Source organism: Mobula birostris, chromosome 22, assembly GCF_030028105.1.
Source record: "Mobula birostris isolate sMobBir1 chromosome 22, sMobBir1.hap1, whole genome shotgun sequence".
NCBI classification, from domain to species: Eukaryota; Metazoa; Chordata; class Chondrichthyes; order Myliobatiformes; family Myliobatidae; genus Mobula; species Mobula birostris.
Window position 1 is genome coordinate 55804861 of NC_092391.1, and position 22880 is coordinate 55827740.

At 39.8% G+C, this 22880-nt stretch overlaps 1 protein-coding gene across 11 annotated transcripts in view; it reads left to right on the forward strand.

Moving 5' to 3' along the window:
• Positions 1 to 22880, forward strand: part of ep400 (E1A binding protein p400) — a 244722-nt gene that overhangs the window by 33456 nt on the left and 188386 nt on the right. For 10 of the 11 annotated variants that reach the window (XM_072240806.1, XM_072240814.1, XM_072240809.1 and 7 more), the window contains exons 3-4: positions 17229 to 17342; positions 17472 to 17559. In XM_072240806.1, the coding sequence (XP_072096907.1) occupies positions 17229 to 17342; positions 17472 to 17559 (202 nt within the window). The remainder of the gene's footprint in view (positions 1 to 17228; positions 17343 to 17471; positions 17560 to 22880) is intronic. The other variant, XM_072240815.1, reaches the window with a different exon arrangement.

The following is a 22880-nucleotide window of genomic DNA, read 5'->3' on the forward strand; positions in this document are numbered from 1 at the left end:
GACGTTTTTCAAGATATCTCTGTCCACATTAAAATGGATATTTGGGCGAATCTACTGCTGGTCATGCGCAGACACATCTACAGAAAACAAGCAAAGAGGAAACGGTATAATATTTATGTTTCCGTGGCGGCGTTGTGCTATTTCCAGTGGTCAAAAACTAGAGTACCAACAACAGCAGCGAAAGAAAGTTTTCAACAATGTCTTCGAGGAATACAAAGAAAACCTCTGCTGGAAAAAGCAGACCACACTTCCTCGTTTAGATAGACAATGAAGTTGAGCTGTATCTGCCAATTACAAACAACTACAAAGTCAACAAAGCAGTGGAGAACGTGGAGATGTTTGACTCCAAACAAGCTATTAATGTAAACAGTAAAGTAAACAACACATGCATGAAGCCGTCCTCTACCCAAGATCAACAAGAGAGTGGAATCTTCTGCCGCCAGACCTGCGCAGTATTTCTGACATTAATATTTTTAAAGATAGACTCAATCAAATCAATTTAGGGGATCTAGTCAAAAAAACTCACTTTACAATTTAACTTTCATGCCGTTCACACCGACTGCGCGTTGTAACAGCCGTCTGGCAGTGCTTGCACAGTACCAAGCAGAAGCAGAAAAAGCATTGTTGTTGTGGTGTGTCATGACAGCATTTTTAAATATCTCCCTTTATCCCATCTGCACTACAACGTGCAACAATGGTTTTCAAATTTACAGGCTCTGGAGAGTGTTTTAGAAAAGCTCTGTTTTTGCGGGATGAAAACGCTGTTTCAATGTGGACGGAGGGACAAAACGAAGAGAAAAAGCTTCATTTTCAAAATTATCCGGCGTAGTGTGGATGTAACCTAGGCAAGCACAGTACTGCTCAGGGCGAAAAGCTTTTTTTTTCCTTGATGATCTATAACAGTTTCTCCAAGTTGGGAAAGTGTGTCAGCCTCCCATTCTTTAAATTTGAAATCCAAACACTGAGCTTGGCCTTAAACGCATTTACTGCGCTTATCATGTGGGGCAGGTGTCGGTCTTTTCCCATGAGCTCGTTGTTAAGTGTGTTTAGTTTAGCCGTTATGTCTTTCTGAAACCCTAAATCCAATAGCCACACATCATCTGACAGTTCCTTGTGCTCCTCATTTCTTTATCTCAGGCAGCAAGTCAACAAACCGTTGCAGCACAGCGCCCTCGCAAACCTCCTGACAGACTGAATATTTGAATGGGCAGTTCCCTTTGTTAGACTTAATGTTGAATCCGTCATGTTTTTCAGGTGTTTTGTATTGGTAAACTGTTACTGAGACACTACTATAAGTTTCAGGGGTACGCAAGCTAATGACACCACTGTTTTGTGTTTCCCAGTTCTTTTACATTTGGGGAATGTTGGAATTTAAAGGGGGAGAAGTGTTGTAATGTGAGCATTATAAAGATAAGGTAATACCAATTAGGATAATGGTAGTATAGCAATACTCCCACTATGGAAAGCTGTTTGTAAACTGAGGTCATTTCCGGGGTTGCGGGGTTTTACTTCCAGTCTTTTCTGCGCCTGTGTGTATAAGCCCCTCTGCCGCATTGATTTTGCCGTCCCAGTTAAAGTTGTTCCTTTGGACATAAAGCAGTCGAGTGGTCCTTTTTCAAAGTAGAAGTTACTACAAAAGGTATGAAGTATTGTAATATTCTTAAAGAAAGACAGCTATGGCCTGTTTGATATGCTAGTTACAGTGTTTTCTTGGTTGAATTAATTTGAAAGTTTGATAAAAGCATTTTATGTATTTCAAATACAATTAGCCCAAATAAAAGGCTTGAAGTTGGAATTACAATCTGAGTCGTTTTTTCGATTTAGTAGGCCGATCTTGCCTTTTACTAAGGCCGAGGTAGGGGACCTTGGGCTTAAAAAGGTTGGCGACCACTACAATAGGGTGTTGCCAATTTATAGCAGACAGGAAGAGGAAGTTCTTCTTTCAGATAGGTGTGAATGGTTGGCATTCCGAATGGCAGAAGCAGTGTCGACTGAGCCAAAGGCTAGCTATTGGAATTTAGAAGGGCCAAGGGTAATGGGTAACAGGCAAGAACATGGAACAAAGGCCAAGTAAAGAGCTGCCGTGACCTTTTTGAATGGCAAATCAGGCACATTCAATATGGAAAGATGAAGACCAACATTTAATATCCACCTCTTTTAGATGTTAATGAATCTCAGATTTTTGAATCAGACTTTGCTGTTTATATTTCATATTGCAGAATTTCTCACTGAACACAGAGATGTTTTGTGTATGATTTAGTTACAGTTACAAAACCATGAGGAGACCCATTGGAAAGTAAATTTAAATTACTTCATCCATGTTGCTATGTGGCTCTGGAATGTATAAGATCAACCAACTCCATTTATAGATTCATAGAGTCATAGAAAAGTACAGCACAGAAACAGGCCCTTCAACCCATCTAGTCTGCGCCAGACCATTAAAACTGCCTACTCCCATTGACCTGCACCGGGACTACAGCCCTCCACACCCCTACCATCCATGTACCTATCCAAACTTCTCTTAAATGCTGAAATCGAGTCTGCATGCACTATGTGCTGGCAGCTCGTTCCACACTCTCATGACCCTCTGAGTGAAGAAGTTCCCCTTAAACTTTTCACCTTGCATCCTTAACCCATGACTTTTGGTTGTAGTCCCACCCAACTTCAGTGGAAAAAGCCTGCTTGCATTTACCCTATCTACACTCCTCATAATTTTGTATCCCTCTGTCAAATCTCCTCTCAGACTCCTATGTTCGAGGATTAAAGTTCTAACCCTGTTGAATCTTTCCAAACTTTCCAGTACCCCAGAATATCTTCCAATACCTTTCTCACTACTGATGTCAGGCTCACGGGCCTATAGTTTCTTTGTTTATTTTTAGACTATTTTTTAAACAGCAGAACAATATTGCTTATCCTCCAATCCTCTGGTCCCTCACCTGTCACTAACGATGATTCAAATGTATTTGCAAGGGCCCTTGCAATTTCTGAACTTGCCTCCTTCAGGGTCTAAGGGAACACCTTGTTGGGCCCTGGGGATTTATCCACGATAACTTGCCTAAGGACAGCAAACACCTCCTCCTCTGTGATCTGTATAGGGTCTATGAAGGTGATGCTGATTTGCCTTTCTTCTATCGACTCCTTGTCGGTCTCCTGAGTAAATACAGATGCAAACATTTATTTAAGGTCTTCCCCATCTCTTTTTGCACCACACTTGGATTACCATTTGATCTTCCGGAGGACCAATTTTGTCCCTTGCAATTCTTTTGCTCTTAACCTGTCTGTACAATACCTTAGGATACTCCTTCACCTTGTCTGCAAGGGAAACCCCCTTTATTTAGCCCTTCTGATTTCATTCTAAAGTGTCTTGTATTTCCTAAAAGTCATAAACACCTCACTTGATCCTACCTGCCTATACCTGCTGTGCACCTCCTTTTTTTTTCCTTAACCAGGACTTTAATATCTCTTGAAAACCAAAGTTCCCTACACCTGTTATCTTTACCTTTTATTCTGACAGGCACATATAAGCTTTGTACTCTCAAAGCTTCATTTTTGATGGCCCCCCACTTACCAAGTGTACCTTTGCCAGAAAAAAGCCTGTCCCAATCTGACCTGCGAGATCCTTTCTGATACCATCAAAATTACCCTTTCTTCAATTTGGAATCTTAACCTGCAGACTGGACCTATTTTTTTTGCATATTTACTTTGAAACTAATGGCATTGTGATCACTAGATGCAAAGTGTTCCCCAACACAAGTTTCTATTACCTCCCTTGTCTCATTCCCTAATAGCAGGTCAGGTATTGCACACTCTCTCATTAGGATTTCTATGTACTGATTAAGGAGACTTTCCTGAACACATTTGACAAACCCTATCCCATCTTGTCCTTTTACAGTATGGGAGTCCCAGGTAATATGCGGAAAGTTTAAAATCACCTACTATAACAACCTTGTGTTTCTTGCAACAGTCTGTGATCTCTCTGCAAGTTTGTTCCTCTAAATCCTTGGGACTACTGGCTAGTTTTTAATAGAATTCCATTAACGTGGCCATACCTTTCTTATTTTTCAGTTCCACCCATGACTAGATGAGTTCTCCAGTCTGTCCTGACGGAGCACTGCCATGACATTTTCCCTGATTGGTAATGCCACCCTTCCTCCTTTAATCCCTCCCGCTCTGTCGTGTCTAAAACAATGGAACATTGAGCTGCCAGTACTGCCACTCCTGCAACCAATTCTCACTAATGGCTACAATATTATAATTCCATCGATCACTCCTGCAGTTCAAATGTGAACTGTCTCTTTTGTACAGGTCCCACCTTCCCTGGAAGAGAGCCCAAAGATCCAAAAATGTTATGTCCTCTTTCCTATACCAACTCCTCAACCAAGTGCTAAACTGTATAATCTTTCTATTTTTGGCCTCACTAGCACATGGCACGGGTTGCAGTCCTGAGCTCACAACCCTGCTGTTCTTGCCCTTTAACTTAGCACCCTAATCCCAGAACTTACTTTGCGGACCCTCGTCATTCTTCCTACCTACGTCATTGGTACCTATGTGGACCACAACCTCTGGCTGTTCACCCTCCCAATGCTGAGGACTCGATCCAAGGTGTTCTGCACCTTGGCACTTGGGAGGCATATATCATCTGGAAATCTCGTTCTCAACTACATAACCTCCTTTCTGTTCCCTTAACTAATGAATCCCCTTTCACCACAGTGTGCCCCTTCTACCCCCTTCTCTGCTGAGTCGAGGAGTCGGGCTTAGTACCAAAGACCTGACCACTGTCTTCCCTCCACTAGGTCACCACCCCCCACAACAGTATCCAAAGTGGTATACCTGTTGTTGAGGAGGATGGCCGCAAAGGTACTGTGCACTAACCCCTTTCCCCTTCCTGAAGGCCACCCAGTTTCCTGTGTCTTGTACCTTGGGTGTAACTACCTCTCTATATATCCTATCTATCGTACCCTCAGCTTCCCGAATGATGCGGCATTCATCCACTTCCAGCTTCAACTTCTTAATGCAAAGTGTCAAGCTGCAGTTCGATGCTCTTCTCGTAGGTGTAGTTGGCAGGGATACTGGAGGTCTCCCTGCCTTCCCACATCCCATAAGAGGAGCATTTCACTACCCTGCTTGTAATCTCTACTGTTCTAACTGAGCAAATATAAAGAAGGAAGAACAGTGAACTCTGGGGGAGGGGAAGCTCTACCTACAGCTTATTGCTTTCTCTGACTGAAGCCTCGAAGAGCTAAAGTATCAAAATCCCACTCTAAATCTGTCCATTCCACTTGCCCCTTCCTTACTTTAATTTCTTCTTGCCAGTCAAACCCAAATGCTGATTGGCTGCTGTTCAAAGCTCCAAACTGCCGCAAATCACCACCATTTCTACTCAGTCAGCAAACCTGAGTGAAATACATCTTCTCAGGCGTTCAATCTCTCCCGACTGGGTAGTGCTTCTCTCTCACCATCGTGGACCGTATTAATGCAGAGCAGATAAATATTCTACAAATACTTCCCTGACCCTGGCTATGTATATGTTGTAGAGATGTCCATCTTGTCCCAACCATAAGTAATCTGGACCAATTTATCACTGGCAGCACGATAGCACAGTAGTTAGTGTAACGCTTAATAATGAGGGTTCAATTCTTGCTGCTGTCTGTAAGGAGTTTGTATGTTTTCCCCATGACCAAATGAGTTTCTTCCCATATTCCAAAGTTAGTAGAGCAGTGAGTACTGGAATTAACTTCTTGGGTCACTGCTGCCTACAGTTTATTTTTATTTATCAAAATTTTATTTTAGCAATATATCACGGAGTAGGTCCTTTGAGCTGTATTGCCCCAGCAACTCCCAATAACCCCGATTTAACCCTAACTTAATCACGGGATAATTTACAATGACCAGTTAACCTACCTGGCATGTCTTTGGACAGTGGGAGGAAACCAGAGCACCCGGGGGAAAGCCCCACACGTTCCATGTTTCTTACAGAACGGCGCCAGAATTGAACTCTGAATTCTGGAGCTCCCCAAGCTTAATAGTGTTGCACTAACTGCTGCTTTACTATGCTGCCCAATTTAGAAACTGGTTTGCGGAAGGAAGAGCTTTATGGGCCAAATAGCTCTGCTTGTCTTTAATTACCCAATCATTAGGCAAAAGGAGCATTTGCAACCATGATACCTTTATCAAGTGGACAGTGAAAGGATAGCCTTACAAGCAAATGGATTTGAACATCTGTATTACTTTTTGGCTGACAGTTAGTAAACTTGTCCAGTATTTAGATACATATTTTATGGTAACAAGGTGCTTTCTTTTTGAAACTAACTCTGTAATCTTCTTGAAAGCATAAATTGAAATAGTAATATGTCCCAGGAGGTGTATCTGAGATTCTTGCATGAGCTTTTCAAAGTTCAAAGTGAATTTTATTATCAGAGTACATCTGTGTCACCCACATACAACCCTGAGATTCCTTTTCCTGCAGGCATACTCAGCAAATCTATAGAATAGTGAGTATAACAGGATCAATGAATGATCAACCAGACTGCAGAAAACAAACTATGTAAATATAAATAAATAGCAATAAATAACGAGAGCCTGAAATAACAAGATAAAGTGTCCTTAAAGTGGGATCATTGGTTGTAGGAACATCTCAAGAGATGAATGTAGTTATCTTCTTTTGTTCAAGAGCCTGATGGTTGAGGGGTAATGACTGTTCTTGAACCTGCCGGTGCGAGTCCTGAAGCTCTTGTACCCTGTACCTGATGGCAGCAGCAAGAAAAGAGTATGGCCTGGGTGGTTGGTATCTCTGATGATGGATGTTGCTTTCCTACGACAGTGTTTCATGTAAATATGCTCAATGGTTGGGAGGGCTTTACTTGTGACGTACTGGGCTGAATCCACTGCCTTTTGTAGGATTTTATGTTCAAAGGCATTGGTGACACAGGTTCTGATTTTGTTCCAAATTTCATAATGAGACCTTTTCTGCAAATACTTCTGTTCTGCCAAGGAATGTGGAGGCTCAAGTTCTGTAGAAAGTGATAATAAGTCACTTCAAACTATTTCAATAATTGTCTTATAGGTATTAAGTTCTGTAGAAAGTGATAATAAGTCACTTCAAACTATTTCAATAATTGTCTTATAGGTATTCTTACATTTTATTAGGGACAGTGTTGCATGATCCAATGACTACAAAGCAGATATGTTATTTTCCAAGTTAGTGTATTGTGTGTTTGAGGTGAACTTGCAGCTCAAGATCCTGGTGGCCTTGTTCATTCAGATCTTAGGGCTCAAAGTTTGCGTTGCATGGTGTTGCAGTTCCTTCACAGTCTACCATTTGTGGTGGAGTCTTCAGGATTTCAGTTGTTTTGGATGATGTTGAGTATTTGTGGGCTGCAGTCTCCCATCCCAAATGGAGAGGATTCCGATCATTGCCTTGAAAATGTTGGAATAAGGTTATTTATCCACAGTGGAACACTCATCAATGCTAACAAAATGCTGGAGGAACTCAGGAGGTCAGGCAGCATCTGTGGCAAACAGTAAGCAGTTGATATTTCGGGCTGCGACCCTTCTTCAGGACTCGCTTCTGCAGAATACTCAATTTCTGTCTTTTCAAATCTTTTTATTGTTATATTATACGAAAGAAATAACATGAGTACATTGAGGTAACAACACTTACAATGTCTCAAAAAAGACATTATCTTAATGATTGAAAAAAAAATTGTGATAACAAAAAAAACCTACTAAGCAGAAAAAGTGAGACAAAAAAACCATTAGGGATACAACCCTGGAGCTATGCGCCATACAAAAAGCTTCTAAAAATAAACATCACACCGCCAGCAAGAAAAGAAAATAATACCAAAAAATTTACAGTTAGATCGTGGAAAAAATCTATCAATTAGCTCAAATGATAATAACGAGTAAATGAGCCCCAACTTTTCTCAAAATCAAATAAAAGTTCAAAGGTTCGACTTCTAACTTTCTCCAAACTAAGACATAGCATCACTTGAGAGAACCATTGTGACAAAGTGGGAGCTGATGTATCCTTCCACTTCAACAAAATGGCCCTCCTAGCTATCAGTGTAACAAATGCAATAACATGTTGGTCAGACACAGAAATACCATGAATATTTTGAGGAATTATTCCAAAAAGCACAGTTAATTTATTAGGTTGTAGATTAATTTTAAGTGCTTTAGAAATTGTTGAGAAAACTGACTTCCAGAACTGTTCCAATATAGAACAAGACCAAAACATGTGTCAGTGTAGCTATCTCAGTTTTACATCTATCACAATGACAATCAACGTTAGGAAAGATTTTAGAAAGTCTCTCCTTCGTCAAATGATAACAATGTACAATCTTAAATTAAATTAATGAATGGTTAGCACAAATTGAAGAAGTTCAAGATCTGCATCCGATCCTCAGTCATAAAAGTCAAATTGAGTTCCTTTTCCCAATCCTGTTTAATCTTAGATAAAGGAAGCTTACCCCATTGTAATAATAAATTATAAATTCTTCCAATAGAACCCTTGATCGAAGGATTCATACTCATAATAGTATCTAACAGGTCAGCATCCAATATGTAAGGAAAATTACTTAAATATTTTTGTAAAAAACGTCTAACTTGAAGGTATTGCAGAAAATGAGTATGAAAGAGAATATTTATCAATTAATTGTTCAAAAGACATCAATCTATCTTCTTTAAATAAATCCAAAAAAGAATTAATGCCTTTATTTTTCCAAAGTGAAAAAATTGGATCACTCAAAGAAGGCTTAAAAAAGTAATTTTGATAAATTAAACTACAAAGTTTAAAGTTTTTAAGACTAAAAAAATTTCAGAACTGGAGCCAAATTTGTAAAGAATACTTAATCACGGGATATAGGTTTAAATTAACAACTTTAGCTAATTGTATAGGTAAAGCAGCTCCCAATAATGAGGTTAAATAAAACTGTTTTACAACTTTCAGTTCCAGGTCTACCCAAATTGGCTGATCACTCTTATCAACCCAATATAACCAAAAAGACATAGTATCGCACATTAACAGCCCAATAATACATTCTTAGATTAGGCAGAGCAAGACCTCCATCCTTTTTCAATTTTTGTAAGTGACATTTACTAATTCTTGGTCTTTTATTATTCCAAAGAAAAGATAAAATAATAGAATCAATCCAATCAAAAAACTTCCTAGTCAAAAAAAACAGGGATATTCTGAAATAAATATAAAGGTTTTGGTAAAATCATCATTTTAACTATATGAATACGACCAACAAGTGAAAATGTAAGTGGACTCCATCTACTAAATAAATACTTCATAGAGTCTACTAAAGGAACAAAGTTGGCTTTATAAAGATCCTTATATTTTTTAGTAATTATAATACTTAAATATCTAAAAGAATCCGTGACTTTAGAAGGAGTATTATCATATATAGAGACAGAATCATTTAAAGGAAACAATTCACTTTTACTAAAATTTATTTTATATCCTGAAAAATCTCCAAATTCATTAAATAATTTTAGCAAAGCAGGAATAGATTCATCAGGATTAGATATATAAACCAATAAATCATCAGCATAAAGAGAGATCTTATGCATGATCTCATTCACAGAAATCCCATGGATATTTTTAGCCTCACGAAGAGCAATAGCAAGGGGCTCTAATATTAAATTAAACAACAAAGGATTAATGGACAGCTTTGCCTTGTCCCCCGTGAAAGCTGAAAAAAAGAGACCTACAATTGTTATTGACAACAGTAGCAATAGGGGCTTTATATATCATTTTAATCCAATTATTAAAATTAGCACCAAAGCCAAATTTCTCTAAAACATTAAATAAATATCTCTATTCAACTCGATTGAACGCTTTTTCAGCATCCAAAGATACAACACATTGTGGAGTTTTAAAAGAGCACGAATATATAATGTTATCAAACATTTGAAAAGGAATAGCGACCTTTTATAAAGCCTGTTTGATCTTTAAAAATAATTTTACCCAAAATATTCTCCAACCGATTGGCCATTATCTTTGACAGAATCTTAGCATCGACATTCAGTAATGAATTAGGTCTATATGAAGCACAGTCAGTGGGATCTTTAACTTTTTTTAAGAATTAAAGAAATAGAAGCCTCATAAAAAGTAGAGGGTATTTCACCTTTCACAAAATAATCTTTAAACATTTCCAACATTTACGGAGAAAGCAACTTTCCAAATTTTTTATAAAATTCTACAGGATAACCATCAAGTCCCGGGGACTTACCAGATTGCATTGAAAAAATAGCTTTATGAAATTCGGCTTCAGTGATTTGAGCATCAAGAGTTTTTTGTTCCTCAGCCGAGATTTTAGGAAAACCAATCTTTCATAAAAAAGCATTCATTTCGGAGGAATCTAACGGACATTGAGATTTATAAAGTTCAGCATAAAAATCTTGAAAAATCTTATTAATTTCTTCATATTCCTGAGCCAAGGTACCACCTTTCCTGGGAATTTTCATGATTTGCCTTTTGGCTGCAGCCATTTTTAATTGAGATGCGAGCAGTTTATTATTTTTATCTCCAAACATATAAAATTGGCTCTTTAACTTAACGTAAGCAAATATTCTTCAATGGGATGAGTTAATAACAGGTTATATTGTGATTGAAGTTCCGCCCTTTGTTTAAATAAATCAATATTGGGGGTAATTGCATAGATATTGTCTAAATCTTTAATTTGTTTTGAAATTCTAATTAATTCTGCTTTAGTCTGTTTTTTAAGTGGAGCTGAATAAGAAATAATCTGACCACTTAAAAATGCTTTAAATGTATCCCATATAATTAATTTAGACATACCCCCTATATCATTAAAAAGAAAAAAATTATTTTATCTGGGTTTCAGTGAAACTGACGAAGTCAGAGTTTTGCAATAATGCCTGAGACATGCGCCATGGTGGGCGGGCAAGAATGACATCATCAAATTCAAAAGACAAACTCAGAGGGGCATGATCAGATATAGCAATAGCGTCATATTCACAATTTTTAACGCTAGGCAAGAAGCGGGGATCAATTATAATCGATCCTCGAATATTTTTTATAAACATGTGAGAAGAAAGAATATTCTCTGTTATTGGGATGGAGATAACTCCACAAATCAATCAACCTAAAATCAATCAAAAAGGAATTAATAAATGACGCGGAACGATTTGGAAGTTGCTGATTGGTTGAGCTCTTATCAATCATAGGATTTAAGCAGCAATTAAAATCCCCGCCCATTATCAGCATATATTCATTTAAATCAGGCAGTAAAGCAAATACCTTTTTAAAAAAAGAAGGATCATCTCAGTTAGGACCATACAAATTAACCAAAACAGCTTTTCTGTTACAGATCGTTCCTTTAACAATTAAAAATCTACCATTGGAATCTGATTTAATATCCTCTTGAATAAATATATTAGATTTAATAAAAATAGACACGCCTTTTGTTTTACTCTGAGAAGTAGAGTGGAATTGCAAACCACTCCACCATCCAAAAAATCTATTTTGATCTCTCGCCCTGATATGTGTCTCTTGAGCAAAAATTATATCAGGTTGGAATCGGTTAATAATTTTAAAAGTCTCTTATCATTTAATAGGATGATTCCAACCACATACATTCCAACTTACTATATTAATCCGTTTAAATACCATACTATAATTTTATTCTACTTTATACATGCGCAAAGCACATACCAATATGGGATGATCAAAAATGGCGGTGATGAAGAATACAGCCAGATAGAAAATACGTAAACACGAGAAGTACACATGCTCCAGAACCACCCAATGGGAAAAAGCTCCTAACTCTAATCCCACCCCTTCCTGAAAACCCAAGAAAAAGGCAAGCAGTCTATGATAGAGTTCAAAGCCACTGACCGCTTTGTATTTTTTCCTTCCCCCCAGTTAGTAAAAAGAGTAGAGTGACGTTGTAAAAAACACAATAAAGTCTCGGCAAAGAAAAGCATTTACATTCCATCACCTAATAAACAAGAAAGAACCAAAATAATCTTATCTCTTGGAGAGAAAAACCAGCGCCATCTTTAAGTTTAACATCAACTCCCTAAAAAAAAAATAAATTCAATTATGAAATGTTATAATAAAACAGAAAATTAATAGTATATTTGACCCAGCTGAATTTTCAAAAATACTAATTAATAATATCATAAGTAATTAAACCCTCCCAAATATATATATAAAGCCTTATTAGTAGGAAAAACCTACCAATTAGCTGACTAAAAAAGAAACAAAACAGACTCAAACCAAGTATTATATTAAAGGAACAAATCCCCTTATCTTCTTTTCTCAGTGGAATGTTCAGATGATCATTTAGACAGTCATACTTGAGCCATAAATCTTCTTTCCAAAGGAAAACCAACAATATGCAATAATGAACAACTCTCCTTGTCTTCTTTAATTATTCTCTCAATGAAATATATGAATGACCTTCATAAATCTTCTTTCCAAAATGCGAATAATATACAGATAGCCAAACAACCTTTCAGATAGTTCATTCAGCAGTGGTGTCAGTAACAGCGGTGGGTATAGCCTGAACAAAGTCCAGTGCAGCTTTTGGATCAAAAAAAGTACGAGGAGGAGAATTAGCAGGAAAAACTTTAATTCTTGTTGGATACCTCAGACAGGGAAACAGTTTTTTTTTAATCATATGCCTGTTTCATTACCAGGGCAAATTTTGATCTTTGTTCCATTATCTCTCTCGAGTAATCTTCGTAAAAACGGAGCTCAGAGTCCATAAATCTTAAAAACTCTCTGTTCTCTTGCCTGTCGCATTATTTGATCTTTAATTTTAAAGTGATGAAAGCAAACCAGAACAGATCTTGGTTTACTAGAATCCTTCAATTTCGAAGTAAACGCCCTGTGTGCCCTTTCTATAGCAGGCGGCTTTAATAAAATGGTAGTAAATAAAGTGTGGAAAAGCTTACCAAAGTAAGCAGTTAAACCTCCATCTTCAGCTCCTTCTTGCAGCCCAACAATTCATGTATTCTTTCGGCGAGACCTAGTTTCCAGGTCTATAATCTTATTTTGATATCTTTCCAAACGAGTTGTAGCTTCAGACAACTTTTGCTTAGCTATCTTCAATTCCTCTTCATGTGTAATAACCTGAGTTTCCAGGTCTTTAAGTTTTCCCAGAAATGACTTCATTTTATTACTATTCTTTTCCAGTTGGTCCTTAATTGATCCATTCTGATCCTTAATTGAATTCAGTCTCCGAACGATATCTTCAGCCCATGATGGTATTTCATCAGATCTTTCCTTTTGCACCTTTCCTTTCCCATTACCTTTATCACTAGGTTCAGGTAAATCCTTCCCACTTCTCGTAGACATAGGCATATTGTTCCCCCTCAAGAATCAGCAAATAAAAATTTTAAATTCAAAGTTTAAACTAGGGGGAGAGAAAGAAAACTAAGAGCAGCTCAAAATTACTGCTACAGGTGTCCCCCGCTTTTCGAACGTTTGCTTTACGAAACCTCACTGTTATGAAAGACCGACATTAGTACCCTGTTTTCACTTTCAGAAGATGTTTTCACTGTTACAAAGAAAGGCAACGCGCGCCCCGAGCAGCCCCTCTGCCCCGGATTCGGAACGGCATTGCTTTAACCCGTTGCATTAAGCAGACGTTAGCAAGATGAGTTCTAAGGATTCGGAAAAGCCTGAAAGAGTAAGGGTGTTACACTTAGCGTAAAACTAGACATAATTAAGCATTTCGATCATGGTGAACGAAGCAAGGACAAAGTGAGTTTGACTTGTGGAAGTTGACGAAGATGATGTTGAAGAGGTTTTGGCATCCCATGACCAAGAATTGATAGATGAAGAGCTGATGCAATTGGAACAGGAAAGGATAACAATCGAAACCGAATGCAACCGAATGCAGAAAGTGAAGCAACTGCGTGAGATTTTCGCTGCAATGATAAAGTACGACTTTAATTTTGAAAGGGTACGTAGGTTTAGGGGATATTTGCAGGATGGTTTGAGTGCTTACAAACAACTGTATGATAGAAGAATGTGTGAGGCTTAGCAGTCAAGCAAGCCTTCCACATCAGTCACAGCAGATGACGAACCTCGACCTTCGACATCGAGGCGGGCAGTCATAGGAGAAAATGAGCTGCCTGCCCTGATCGACGATGAGAGACTATTATTTAAATGGGGAGAGAATTCAAAGTTCTGAGATGCAACGGGACTTGGGAGTCCTCGTACAGGATACCCTTAAGGTTAACCTTCAGGTTGAGTTGGGGTGAAGAAGGCGAATACAATGTTGGCATTCATTTCTAGAGGAATAGAGTATAGGAGCAGGGATGTGATGTTGAGGCTGGTGAGACCTCACTTGGAGTACTGTGGGCAGTTTTGGTCTCCTTATTTAAGAAAGGATGTGCTGACGTTGGAGAGGGTACAGAGAAGATTCACTAGAATAATTCTGGGAATGAGAGGGTTAACATATGAGGAATGTTTGTTCGCTCTTGGACTGTATTCCTTGGAGTTTAGAAGAATGAGGGGGGACCTCATAGAAACATTTCGAATGTTGACAGGCGTGAACAGAGTGGATGTGGCAAAATTGTTTCCAATGGTGGGGGAGTCTAGTACGAGAGGGCATGACTTAAGGATTGAAGGGCGCCCATTCAGAACAGAAATGCGAAGAAATTTTTTTAGCCAGAGGGTGGTGAATCTGTGGAATTTGTTGCCACGGGTGGCAGTGGAGGCCAAGTCATTGGGTGTATTTAAGGCAGAGATTGATAGGTATCTGAGTAGCCAGGGCATCAAAGGTTATGGTGAGAAGGCAGGGGAGTGGGACTAAATGGGAGAATGGATCAGCTCATGATAAAATGGCGGAGCAGACTCGATGGGCCGAATGGCTGACTTCTGCTCCTTTGTCTTATGGTCTTATGGTCTGAATCAGGGAAATGATAGTAGAGAAACACAAATCTGGGGAAGGATACAAGACCATCTCAAAGGCGCTGAACATACTTCAGAGCTCGGTGCAGTCCGTCATGAAAAAATGGAAAAATTTTGAAACCACAGCCACACTGTCTAGGTCAGGTTGCACCCTCTAAATTTAGTCGCCTTAGAAAAATGGTACCTGTGAGAGAGGCTACGTTGATGCCAACAGTCACTTTGAATGAGCTGCAGAAGTCAGTGATTGCAACTACAGATGAAGTTCATGGCTCTACAATCTCTGAGGGCCTTGCACAAATAAGGTATTTACGGGAGAGTGGCAATCAAGAAGCCCTGGCTAAAAAAAAACATATCCTTGTCCATAGGGACTTTGCAAAGTGTCACTTAGAAGATACTGTCAGGATGTAGAGGGTCTTGTGGTCAGATGCGACTGAAGTGGAACATTTTGGCCTCAACACTAAGTGGTAAATGTGATGTAAATGTAATACTGCATATCAGCCAGGTAACACCATCCCTTCTATAAAGTATGGTGGAGGTAGCATTGTGCTATGGGGTTGCCTTTCAGCAGGAGGGACTGGAAATCTGGTCAGGATTGATGGGAAGATGAATGCTGCTAAATACAGAGAGATCCTGGATAAAAACCTGCTAGCTCCTGCCAAAAAGCTTACACTGGGGAGGAAGTTCGTCTCAGTAGGGCAACAACCCAAAGCACACTGCCACAGCAAGCATGGAGTGGCTTCATATGAAGAAAATTGATGCCCTTGAGTGGCCCAGTCAGAGTACTGACCTTAACCTGATCGAACATTGCTGGCAAGACCTCAACATTGATGTCCACTGCAGCTTCCCAACTAACCTGGCACAGCTTGACTAATTTTGCAAGGAGGAATGGGCATATCTTGCTCCATCATGTTGTGCAATGCTAATAGAGATTTATCCAGAAAGACTACTGGCTGTAATTGCTGTGAGAAGTGGTTCAACCAAGTACTGAGCAAAGGGGGAGGAATACCTTTGAACTGCTGACATTCCAGTTTCTGAATTTTTAGTTTTTCATGCTTTATAATTGTTCCTGTTTTTTGGAATCTTCTGTGAAAAAGGAAGCATGTGATTCACAATTAAAAATTCTCAGTGAAATTGATCAAAATCCCTGTTTGTAATACTCATTTAAGTGAACAAAGGGTTGAGGGATAAATTCTTTTACAAGGTGCTATATGTAGCGCAGGACTCGTTAATGTCATTCTTGAGCTTTACATCTGATTTTTTTTAACATTTTGACAATGATTTATTGGATTTAATTATATCTTCTTAACTAGAATTGCCCAGATGCAATAAGTTTCCAGAACAGAGTAAAAATTGTTGATTGCAATTTGTACAATACTTAAATTGAGATAGGAGTACATTGAAATTAAATCGATAGTTTATATAGTGGATTCAGCCCAGTGCATCATGGGCAATGCTCTCCCAACAACTGAGCACATCTACATGAAACACTGTTGTAGGAAAGCAGCATCCATTATCAGAGATCCCCATCACCCAGGTCATGCTGTCTTCTCACTGCTGTCACCAGGAGGAAGTCCAGGAGCCTCAGGACTTGCACCACCAAGTTCAGGAGCAGTTACTACCCCTCAACCATTCAGGCTCCTGAAACAAAGTGGAAAGCTTCACTCGAGAGAAGAGAGCATGTTGTGTGTGGTGGTGTCACTCACACTGTAATATCGTTAACGCTAACTGCTACGCTAGCAGGAATCCTGAGGCTTTTGTACCTTCTTCCTGATGGCAGCATTATCTGATGAAGAGGGTTTGACTGCTTCTCCAGACTGGTGTAACATAGTGGGACATACTTTAGAGAATTTGTAGGTTAATATTTGATGATTAATCTGAAGAAATTATTGATTAACCATTTAGTTCCTGGTTTTCTCTTGTGTTTTTAGAGAAATGGAAGGTACTGGACATATAAAGTAAACTTGATCAAAGTTCCGAGCCATATCCACTCCCCTCCCACAGATTATTTTTGTATCGTCATTTTGTAATTTCAAGTTTGATATCGTTGGCCTCAAATTCATGCTGGTGCTTATATTCCAGTTGCCGCTGCTACTACAATAGACAGCTTAAGCAAAAAAAAATACTTTTGCATTTGTTATTTTTAAACCACGAAGCAATTTTTATAACCAATGTGGCAAAGTGCACTGAATTGTGTGAAGCAAGCCTAGGAATTAAGAAAAGAGACCCTACAGAAGTTTCCTGGCTGTCCTTGGAATACAAATTACTCTTTTTTTCTCCACTCTGACTTGATGTTTCAGTGATGAACCTGTGAATGAATGCATTGTTTTTATTTAAGGTAAAAGTGGTGACAGGAAAGGATGGCCAGACAGGGACGCCAGTTGCCATAGCAACACAGCTTCCCCCTAATGTTTCTGCTGCATTTTCAACGCAGCAGCCGCAACAGTTTCAGGTAAGGAGTCAATGTGGCATTGACAAGTCTGTGAATCGTTCCGGCATCAGAAGGGTTAAATCCTGTTGCATCACCGTGCTGTTGCCAGTGCATCATCTCTAACACACGTTTTGTTTTGTCCTTCCATAGCAGACGCATCAAGGTACACCTGTGGCAGGCACGGCCAACACAGTGGAGATTGAAGCTTTCAAAAGGCAGCAGGCTTTAGTTCAAACAGGTACGTTTCTCTTTTTTTTTGGAACATTTCCTCGTTTTTGTGCACAGGTATGACAGTGTAATAGGTGCGGAGTAAAGTTCCTTGTTTGGACACAAGGCAATGGTAAGAAGAGAATTGAAGTTCTTTTTCATATAATTTAATACAACTTTTTGTTGCCACACCACCTGATATAATTCTTGCCTTCTGAAGTAGCAAGAGACTTCTAAAACGTATCCCGTAAACATTGTAAATTTCAGAATTAATTCAACTTCTGCTTTTGAGTGCTGTTGCAAATCTTGCTATCACAAACTTCTGCATTACACTAGTGCCCTACAATTCATCTGATGTTCCTGCAGCATTCCTTTTGCTTCCTGTTCTTCCCTGGATGTCGCAAGGCTGTTTGTAAGCAGCTTCGTATGTTTTCCCCATGACTGCATGGGTTTCCTCTGAGTGCTCGTGTTTCATCACATAGTCCAAAGACATGTCGGTTGGTAGGTTAATTGGTCATTGTAAATTGTCCTGTGATTAGGCTAGGGTTCAATCAGCGATTGCTGGGCGGTGTGGCTTGAATATATCCCCAATGCTTCCTGTGAATTACATATAATTTTCAAACACCTGGATCTTCACATTAACACTTCAGACACCCGAAATGAATGCTAATCACTGTTGTCTCTGGGCTGCATTCATGCATATGCAGACATATCAGTTCATTGAGTGTTTCTTGGTTTGCAATCGACCCCAGTCTGCAGCTCCAAGAACACCATTGTTCTAAGTTGCAATTTAAACTCATTCTGCAATTCACATTTGGATCTGAAGATAGCTTGCTGTTGAAATTAATATTTATTGTATCCCATAACTCCAGAGTACACCCTAACAGCATCCATAGTCCCATCAATGACTACAGTTTCCAGGGGTCAGTGTTAAAGTGTCTCTGGTCAATATATTGCTTTCGCACATCAGTGCACCCTGTCATTAATGACAACAGTGACACTGTTCCTAACTTATTGAAGTAGTGAAATTGTTTAATTTTCACTCCTGCCAGTTTTTGGCATCTCTAAGCCTGAATCAAGTCAAGTCAAGTTTATTGTCATTTAACTATATACATGTATATAAAGTTTATAACCATATAATGTATGTAGAAACGAGACAACATTTCTTCCAACCAGGTTGTAAAGCACAGTAGTACATATAACACACGATAATTTATGAAGGTAAGAATGAAATCTTCTGATGAATCACATATAAATAACAAACTAAAGTGCATTAGTTTTAAATATTGGAGCAGATTAACCAGTGACACATCGGCCGGGAGTTCAGAAGCCTAATGGCCTAGGGGAAGAAACTGTTCCTCATCCTGACTGTTCTTGTTTTTATGCATTGCAGTCTCCTTCCTGATGGTAAAAAGTCAAAGAGGATACTGGATGGATGGGTGGGATCCTTAATAATACTAAGGGCCCTGCATATGCAGCGCTCCTGATAAATGACCTTGTTGGTTGGTAAGGAGACCCCTATGATCTTCTTAGCTGTTCTCACAGACCTTTGTAGGGGCTTCTGGTCTAATGTTCAACTGCTCCCATACCAGATGGCGGTGCAACTCGTTAGGGCGCTCTCAATGATGCTCCTGTAAAACACAGTTAAGATGGGGAGAGGGTGGGAGGTGAGGGCTTTGCTTGCCTCAATTGTCTTAGGAAGTAGAGGCACTACTGTGCTGTCTTGTTCGGGGAGGTGATATTAAGGAACCAGATAAGGTAATTCATGATGTGAATTCCCAGGAACGGTGTGAGAAGCCATGTATTTACAGAGGGGGATGGTTTGTCTGCACCTTCTTGGAGTCCACAGTCATTTCCTTTGCCTTCTTCATGTTCAGACTTAGTTGTTCTTCTCACACCAATCCACTAGCCACTCCCAATTCCTCTCTGCGCTCTGTCTCATCATCATTCTTGATAAGGCCAGCCACTGTTGTGTCATCTGCAAACTTGATGACACGGCTGGAGCTGGATCCTGTGACACAATCGTGTGTCAGTAGTATGAACAGCAGCAGGCTGAGCACACAGCCTTGGGGAGCGCCAGTCTCAGCTTAATGGGATGAGAGACGTTGCTGCCCATGTAGATTGACTGTGGCTTTACTGTTAAGAAGCCCAGTATCCAATTGCAGAGGGAGGTTTTGAGACCCAGTGAGGACAGTTTCCCCACCAGTTCCTGGGGCATGATAGTGTTGAATGCTGGACTGAAGTCTATAAAACAGCAGTCTGGCATATGAGACCCCATTTTCCAGGTGGGACAGGACAGAGTGGAGGGCAGAGGCTATTATATCATCAGTGGATCGATTTAAGCAATAAGTGAACTGGAAAGGGTCCAGTGTAGCCGGAGGAAAAGCTTTAATATACTCCATGACCAGCCTCTCGCAGCATTTCATAATGGTTGATGTCAATGCCACCAGACAATAGTCATTTGTGCAGGTTACTGTCACCGCCTTTGGCACTGGAATAATGGTTGCCGCCCTGAAAACCAAAGGGACAATGGATTGTTCCAGAGAGATGTTGAATACAGTGGTGCTAGAAAGTTTGTGAACCCTTTAGAATTTTCTCTGTTACTGCACAAATATGACCTAAACTGTAAACAGATCTTCACGCAAGTCCTAAAACTAGATGAAGAGAACCCACTTGAACAAATAACACAAAATATTATACTTTTTAATTTATTTATTGAGAAAAATGATCCAATGTTACATGTATTTGCTGAAAAAGTACGTGAACCTTTGCTTTCAGTAACTGGTATGACCCCCTTAAACAGCAATAACTTCAAACAAATGTTTCAGGTAACTGTTGATCACTTCTACAAATAGGTTTGGAGGAATTTTAGGACATTCCTTCTTACAAAACTGCTTCAACTCTGGGATGTTGGTGGGTTTCCTTGTATGAACTGCGTGCTTCAGGTCCTTCCACAACATTTCTGTAGGACTAAGGCCATTCCAAAATGTAAAATTTCTTTGACTTTAAGCATTCGTTGGTAGACTGACTTGTTTAGTGTTGTTGCCTTGCTGCATGATCCACTTTCTCTTGAGCTTCGGTTCATGGACAGATACCCTGACGTTTTCCTGTAGAATTTACTGGTACAATTCAGAATTCGTAGTTCCATTAATGATGACAAGCCATCCTGGTTTCCTAGGCAGCAAAGCAGGCCCAAACCATGACACTGCCACCACCAGGTTTCACAAATGGGATGAGATTCTTCTATTGGAATGCATTGTTCACTTTTTGCCAGACATTATGCTTCTCATTTAAGCCAAAAAGTTCTACTTTGGACTCATTCATCCATAGAACATTCTTCCAAAAGCCTTCTGGCTTATCCACATGGTCTTTAGCAAATTTTAGACAGGCAGCAAAGTTCTTCTTGGAGAATAATGGCTTTTTCCTTGCAATCCTACCATGCACACCATTGTTGTTCAGTGTTTGCTTGATAGTAAACTGATGAACACTGATGTTAGCCAAATCAAGAGAGGCCTATAGCTCCTTAGATGTTATCCTGGGGTTCTTTGAGACCTCTTGGAATATTATACGGCTTGCTCTTGAACTAATTTTTGTTGGTTGATCACTCCTAGGGAGAGTAACAACAGTGTTAAATTTCTTCTGTTTGTACACCATCTGCCTGGTATGTAATGTTTTTTGTGTTGTTTATTTAATTGGGTTCTCTATCTAGTTTTAGGACTTAAGTGAAGGTCTGATCACATTTTAGGTCATATTTATGCAGAAATAGGGAAAATTCTAAAGAGTTCACGAACTTTCTAGCACCACTGTATATCCATCAGCTGGGCTGCGAATCTTTCAGAGCTCGACTCGGTACATTATCGGGTCCTTCAGCTTTGCGTGGGTTGACTCTGGGTGGGGTCTTCCTCACCTCAGTTTCAGTCAGACGGAGTGTCTGCTCCTGGGAGGAGAGGTGCCTTCCTCGCCTGACCCTTTGTTCTGTACACCAAACCGGGCGTAGAAGACATTCAGGTGCTCAGGGAGTGAAGCATCCTGGTCACTGACACACAGGGTAGACTTGTCTGTGATCCTCTGAGTTCCCTGCCACATGCACCTAGTGTCTCTGGTATTGCAGAAGTGGTTGTAAATTCTCTGAGGATGCTGCTATTTCACCTTCCTGATGGAGTGGGAAAGCACAATTCTTACTTCCCTAAGAGCTGTCACTTCCCCCTGATCTAAAAGCAACATCACGATCCCTCAGCCTGACATGGATCTCTGCAGGAAGCCATGGCTTCTGATTTGCCCTTACTCACATGTGTTTCATGATGGTAGCATCCTCAGTACCTAAAACTTAGAATAGTACAGCACACTTCTCTATGTAACTGGTCACAGAATCCACATATTCCTCGATGTTAACATGGTTGCCATAGATAGCAGTCTCCCTGAACATTCTTCAGTTTGTATTTATCAAAGCAGTGCTGCAGTATAGAGATTGCACCCTCTGGCCAGGTTTTCATCACCTTTGACCCACCTGACCACTGGTTTGTATGCTGGAATTAACATGACAGATAAGTGATCCAAGAGTCCAATGTGGGCTCGAGGGACTGCTTTATAGGCACCTGGTATGTTAGTGTAAACCAGGTCTAGTGTATTTTCATCTCTGGTAGCAAAATCAACATGCTGGTGGAATTTAGGCAGGACTGACTTTAGGTTCACATAGTTAAAATGGCCTAGGATAATGAAGAAGATACCATCGGGGTGTTTGGTTTGAAGTCGCTGATGATGCTGTCGAGCTCACGCAGAGGGGGGATATATACAGCTACCAACACAATTGTAGTGAACCCCCTCAGGATATAAAACATTAGGCACTTCACAAATATGAACTCAATCGTCGGTGAACAATGGGACACCACTGCTAAAGCATCTGTACACCAGTTCTTGTTTATGTAAATACAGATACCGCCACCATGGGTCTTGCCTGAGATCGCTGGATTCCTGTCAGCCCAAAACATGCTGAAACCCTCCAGATGGATGACCATGTCTTGGATGGATTCATGAGCCATGATTCCATGAGAACGAATGTGCTGATGTTTTTCTCTTGCTGGTTCGGGCTCAGGTGCAGGTAGTCCAGTTTATTTTAAAGTGAATGGACATCTGCCAGTAAGAATGAGGGAAGAGCCGGCCTAAAGGGCTTCGACCCAAGTCGTTCCCAGATTCCAGCATGTTTTCCCCTTTTTTGTTTCCTTGTGCACTCCTTCCTACTGCTCACGGAAGTGAGAAGCAGGCAATGGCATGTACAATAAGCCTAAGCTGCAGAGAGGTCCTCTGCAGTCCAACAGTTCACTAGCATGGTGGAATTGCTGTACCCAGTAAATT